This window comes from Poecilia latipinna, unplaced genomic scaffold (assembly GCF_001443285.1).
Source record: "Poecilia latipinna isolate Pla-1442-1.1 unplaced genomic scaffold, P_latipinna-1.0 Scaffold1, whole genome shotgun sequence".
NCBI classification, from domain to species: Eukaryota; Metazoa; Chordata; class Actinopteri; order Cyprinodontiformes; family Poeciliidae; genus Poecilia; species Poecilia latipinna.
In genome coordinates this window covers 191,342-197,681 of record NW_015112617.1, presented here as the reverse complement: position 1 = coordinate 197,681, position 6,340 = coordinate 191,342, and the positions used below count along the sequence as shown (strand labels likewise).

Here is a 6,340-nt window from a genome sequence, read left to right as displayed (position 1 = left end):
CCCAAACGAAACAATTTTAAATTTCGAAAAAAAATTTAATTAATTTTAACCCAAATAAAAAAAAAAAAAAAAAAAAAAAAGCAGTCATCATCATCAGCTTTATTAGACACAAATGGGTCGATAGAAAGGTATGTCGTTTTTTTGATAACATTTTTTGCCACTAGAATGAGGTGTTTTTTTGGGGGGGTTTTTTTTGTCTGTATCAAAATTGGTTTATTTCACAATACTGGAATGAAACACTTTTTTTGCATCACGAGTCACGTGATCAGCAACCAGATGTTGCCACTGACACAAACAACCAAGAAGACGAAGGCAGGAAGTAGCTGGAGGATGATGGCACGGTGAGTGTTTTAACAACTTCTAGCATGAACAAACTTATTTCCGTATAATTTTAACTATGCAAAACTTTGTTCTTCGGCGATTAGCAGAATATTGACAAAGTTTTGCACCAACTTGTAATGGAAATGCAAATTGTGATTAGAAGCTTTCTTCTGGCTACACAGCTGTTTTCTCCTAATTTCCCATCAAACACACCACAAGTTGGTGTTTTTTGAATGAACAAACATGTAAGGTTTCGTAGGTTGTAGCATGGATAGCTAATGTGTGGTGGAGACACTTACCCCCTAAGGCATGCTCCGTCATACTGAGGCACAGTGACTCCAGCGTGGGGTTGATCTCCAGGTCAGAACCTGGAACTTGGCATTCTTAAGAAAACGGGAAGAATCGACATTAAGATTTTTGTTGCTTTTTTCATGCCAAATTTTATAAATGTCTGACATGTTTTTCTTGCAATGTAGAAAGAGGATTAATGTGATTTTTTATTATTATTATTTTAAAAATCAGAATTAAAGCATGCTGTGGGACAGAAAATGCACCAAATAGTTCTACTTTATCAACTAATCAAAGACAGGTAAATTGTTAGCAAAGAAAACAGTTGACATCCAAGTGTCACAGCAGCAAGTCAAAGTAAGTGGAGCCGTGCATACTCACACAAATGTAAAAGAAACTAGAAAAATAACAATCAAAGCCAAAGCAGCCAATACAGTACTGCTACTAAAAATAGTATTGAGAGATTAAAAAAATGCAGCTAAGTATGCAAGTCAAAATATACAGATTGTTATGTTACATGATAGTGAGTTGTACGAGTGAAAGCAGTCTGCTTTGTCCATTGTCTAAGCAGTAAAAGAAGTATTATTGTTTTCTAATTGTTCCATTTTGTTCAATTGAGATACACCCTTAAATATGCAATGTCTGTCTGCAAGGCTCAAAAATGAACCAAAACATTTTGAGGCATGCAGCAAGCGTACAATGTTCACATAACTTCTGTAGCTATTAGCAAGCCATTAGGTTGCAGTCAAATTTGCCAATTTCAAATAATCTAATTAATAATTAACAGTTTTGGATGAGAAAAAAAACACAGCACAAGTAACACGGTTAAAAATGTGTAGTAGAAAAATATTCTTAGTTTCAAACTAATAAAAAACTGTTTATATATATATATACACACACACACACACACACACATATAAAGATATATAAAAAAATATATATAAAAAGTAATAACTATAGCTTGTGGGTAAGTGTATGAGCATAATGAACATATGCTGATGTGCGCCACCTTGCTGCTGGAACATGAGCATGGTTTGTGGAGATGTGTGGACAGGAAGCGAGTGGGTCCGCTGCACAGAGCTGCGACTCTGACTTGGCATGCTGTTGCTGCCCCCAGGGTTGGCAAACCACAGGTTCTGTGGAGGAAGACAAAACCGTGTCACATCAATCTGATTCAGACTTTTGGAAATGGTTTGCTAATCATTCAGATATATGCAATAACAATAATAATAAAAAAATCTGATTCAAAAAAGGGACAACAAAGGAAAACCAATGTGTGTAAAAAAGGTTTTCAAAACATGCATTCGGTTCTAATTACAAGCTACATCTAATGTCATCCACTTAAACTTCATCCCAGTTATCAACATTTTCGCATTTATGAGTGCTTTAACCTTTCACATACAGCAGGTACAGCACCTACCAGGATTTCGGACAACTTTTGAATTTTTCCCTATTTTTTCCACAATAAAACATCTTTAATGTATTTTATTGAGACACTGTTTCATTCACCACCATAATGAAGCACATAATTGGAAGGAAATGTATGCATGTTATGCAAATCAAAATACAAAAATGTTGTATTTTTTAACATAAGACCTTTAGTGAAGTTGAGGAAATGGTAAATGTAAGAAGATTTTCTTACATTTACCTAATTTAATTTCTTGGAAAATGTATTTCAAACAATATTCTCTCTTCCCTTCAACCTTACAATTTATATAGTACTTTTACTCAATCACATAAAATACCAAATCTATGGATATCACTTGACAAAATGCAAAAAAGATTAGTATACTGAAATACTTTTTAGGTTACATACAGGTTTCAACAAGTCAAATTTAAGACCTTTCTACTGCCAGCTCAAATGAAATTTAAGACAGAAAAAAAGTCTTAATATAGGATAGATGCATAGAAAAGCTAGTTAGCTAGCAAAGGTATATTAGCAGCTAGTTAGCGACCACGTCTCGTCACAGAACGCAACCATGATGTTGGCATGTGACTCAAACTTTTGCCTGACAGAAAAGTCCCACAACAATAAAATTTAAGACCTGTCACTAGCGTATTTAAGACTTATTAACTTCGATAAGTTGAAGACAACATTGAAAGTAATATTTAAGGCCAACTTACATTTTTCAAAATGAATTTAAGGCATTTTAAGACTTTCATTTTACATACAAAAATGTAAGGCTTTTTACAGATGAGTGGACACCTCACTTTTAGCTTAAGATCACTCTATGATAGGCAGGAACCATTTTTTATTCCCTGGAGGTAATACTGACTTGTCTACCCTGTCCTGCCAACGCAGGATTGGCGAGTGTGTGGCGTGGAGATGCTCCACCGATCCCGCCAGGAAGACACATGCGCCCAGCTGGGAGTCCACGAGGGGTCATCGGGAACTGCCGCTGGCCCCGTCGGCTAACACCCCCACTCACAGAGCCTGCTGTGGGCAGGGAGTTTGACCCATAGTTCCAGCTGAAACAGCACAGATAGAAAACGGAAGTTATATGGAGGAAACGGGAGGATGAATTCAGTGAGGTTACATTAAGTTATTCTGACAAAAACAGTGGTTAGGAGAAAGATCAAAGGTAAAAGAAAGCAGGAAGCCTCACCCTTTCTGTCGGTACGCCGACATGTCCGGCATAGCTTTCCGAGGGAACAGGCGCAGCAGCTTGAGGACCTGCTGCTTCCAGGTGACCAGCCTTTTCTTGTGAGTTTCTGAAAAAGCCTAACACCAAAAAAAAAAAAAAAACAAAAAAAAAAAAAAACTCTAAAAACATAGTTTCTGATAACTGATACAGCTTGCATGCAACATACTGACCAAGAACAGAAAAACAGAAGCTACTTCTCACCTCATGTGCAAGACACTTCTCAATAAGTTGAAGGTAACAGCTGATGTTTTCTTCATCTGGCCTTGAAACCAGCAGCTGGGTGCACACTGAAATGGCCAAACAATATTTCATGTTACCATACATGTTAAGGAGTTGAGGGAACTAGAGAAAAGGTCATAACTTTTGGATTTACAATTGACAATAAATATTCTATTAGCAAAGTGTAAGAATCTTGCGCATTTCATCAAGTGGGATTTCATGTAAAAGACCGACAAAGCAGAACGTAACTGTTTAGTAGAAGAAAAATGCTTTACGGCCTAAAACAAGTTTTTACACATTAATAGTAGTTTGGTGTGGACTTGTATTGCTCTCCTATTACACTAATAGTATTGTAACAAATATTAAAAGTCCAATTCAAGAGGGTCAAAATTATATGTGAACTACAGCATCATTAACATTTGCTAAGTATTTTCGCACACCCAAAGATCCAGTGGAGAAAGGTTTGGAGTAAGGCATATACACAAGTTAGACTGGCCCACTCAAAGGCCAGACCAATTGAAAGTCTGACTTAAGATTTAAATAATGTTGTTTATAACTTATCCAAATCAAATCTGTATGATTGGATCCAAATCTGACCTACTGGACTTATCTTTAGTTTCTAGAGGTGCAAATCTGGTAGATACACACTCTAAATGACTTGCAGTTGGATTTTCAGAGAAATGTTGTGATGCAAAGATTTGGCTCTGGAGGTGGAGCTCAATGCCAACATAAACATTTTAGTTTCTTTCTTTTTTTTATTTATTTATTTTTTTTTACAAAAAATTGTGTACATCTTTTTTCCCCATTTCCAACTTTGTGTTGCTATATCACATAAAATCCCAATGAAATGCGCTGAAGATTGTCATTGTAACACAATGTAGAAAAGTTTTGTTTTGGGAGCATAAATTATTTCACATAATACAACTTGACCTATGAAAAAAACAAATTATCTTTGGTTCACATGGTCTGCTATGAAAAACTTGATGTCAGTTAAGTAACTGCTTTGAGATTTCATAGGAGATTTTTCTTGTATTTTGGGGTTTGTTTTTTTTTGCTCCAGCAGTGCAACTATTAAATTTCTCATTGATTTGACATTCTACTTAAGTTAAAAAAAAAATCACCTTCTAAAAGACAAATCTGTCACCTTTCTTTATGAACCAAATTTAACTCCAATCAGCCACAATCACAAGCTCAGAGGTTAATGTTACCTTTTCCCATGACACGAGTGAACTGTCCCGCTATGTCCCCATCTGAGATGGGCGTGACTGACGAGTCTCCGTCGCAGGGGGGTGGATTGTGGGACTGCAAGTCCTCGGACGTCGCTTCTTTGTCCGCTCCTGTTTTTGTGCCGTCTGTTGAGGAAGTGGAGGTGTCCGAGACGGGTTGTGCTGCGCTGGGCGGACTGTAGGCCTTAATGGGTGTGATGATGATCTGCTGAAGCTCCTGGAGGGCGTTGCGCAGGTTTCCCCCTTCCAAAATATCCTGACAGGACACGAGGGCATCAATATCAAAAAATGTGGAAGTGTACACTCTGTATTTAGATGTTTGATGTCTTTTTCGTAGCTTCAGAGGAAGCTGAAATATTCACCTTCTCCAAAGACTTGAGTATACTCTGTCTGTCTCGCAGCTTCTGGATACTCAACGCAATCTTGTGTCGCGCTCCTTTCGTGACGTTCTGATCAAGACAGAAGACAAACAGTAGACTGGTGAGAGAAGTCGTGTCTTTCAAGGCACACTGAGCAATTTATACAGTCACTAAATAACAAACCTAATCACCGTCTGTTTCAAGGAAGGCGAGGGGAAAAATATCCGACCATTTCATACAATGTGTGATTGGCTCAATATAACTGCAGAGTTCATTGTTTAATTTCACGCCTCATTGAGAGCTTACGCATGACCAGGTTTGAAGACTGTACAGAAATCACAGTCGGCAGCAGTGAAGATGACAGAACAAATGGAAACACCTGAGATTCTAGATGTTGCTCCGTGAGGATCATCATCTCCTCGTAGGTCATCTGTGAGAATAGGGATGCATATTTATGAAGGCGAAGGCTCTTCAACCATGCAGGAACATCTGCAAAGAGGACGCACAACGATAAAATAAAAATTAGCACCGTCAGTCTGATGATTAAAAAAAATCAACCTTTTAACACTTGGCGAAGGGTGCATTCACACCCTTGGTCCGCTAGTTTGGTCCAGACCAAAAGTGGCCTTTTTTTTCCTTTTTAGTTTACTGCGGTTTGGGCTGTTATTACAACTGTAGTACAATTTTGTAAGTTACGAGTTTTTCTTTTTTTCTGTTTTAAGAGCTGTGCCACATAAAACAACATTCTGCAGCTTCCCTTTACTGATACTGATACAGTGTAGTAATTTCGGTTCCAATAGAAAATAAATTATTTAGAAAATTTCGGTTCCAATAGAAAATAAATTATTTAGAAAACTCTCAGTTTATGTATCAAAGGAAGGCCCTACACTTTAATATGATGGCTACTGAACTCAAGAAGGTTCATGCAACAAAAATTGTAGGTTTTCCTTTTTTTGATGCATTTAGATGTTTCAACAATTTACCTGCCAATCAAAATGAAGTGTCTTGGGCCAAGTACAGTATTTATAGGAAGATTTACATATTTGATAATATTTTCCTTTACAACCCAGTCCATTTTTTAATTATTGTACATTTACTGGTGAAAAATTTATGCACAACAGTCAAAATAGCTTACAGCTTTTTGAAGTGGCAGCACATAGTGACGTTTTATAGCACAATTAAGTTGTTAGAAAAATACCATGTATATAAAGTAAAGATGTGCCGATCAGGTTTTTTCCTGCCGATTCCGATCACCCATGAGGGCCGATCACGGCTGATCACT

General features: G+C 37.2%; 1 protein-coding gene across 2 annotated transcripts in view; it reads right to left on the bottom strand.

Moving 5' to 3' along the window:
- The window catches only part of samd4b (sterile alpha motif domain containing 4B), a 26,483-nt gene that overhangs the window by 4,734 nt on the left and 15,409 nt on the right, over positions 1–6,340 (bottom strand). For both annotated transcript variants that reach the window (XM_015033775.1, XM_015033695.1), the window contains 8 exons: positions 5,438–5,547; positions 5,062–5,148; positions 4,682–4,955; positions 3,456–3,541; positions 3,216–3,331; positions 2,886–3,078; positions 1,619–1,745; positions 621–704 (listed from right to left, as the gene is read on the bottom strand). In XM_015033775.1, the coding sequence (XP_014889261.1) occupies positions 621–704; positions 1,619–1,745; positions 2,886–3,078; positions 3,216–3,331; positions 3,456–3,541; positions 4,682–4,955; positions 5,062–5,148; positions 5,438–5,547 (1,077 nt within the window). The remainder of the gene's footprint in view (positions 1–620; positions 705–1,618; positions 1,746–2,885; positions 3,079–3,215; positions 3,332–3,455; positions 3,542–4,681; positions 4,956–5,061; positions 5,149–5,437; positions 5,548–6,340) is intronic.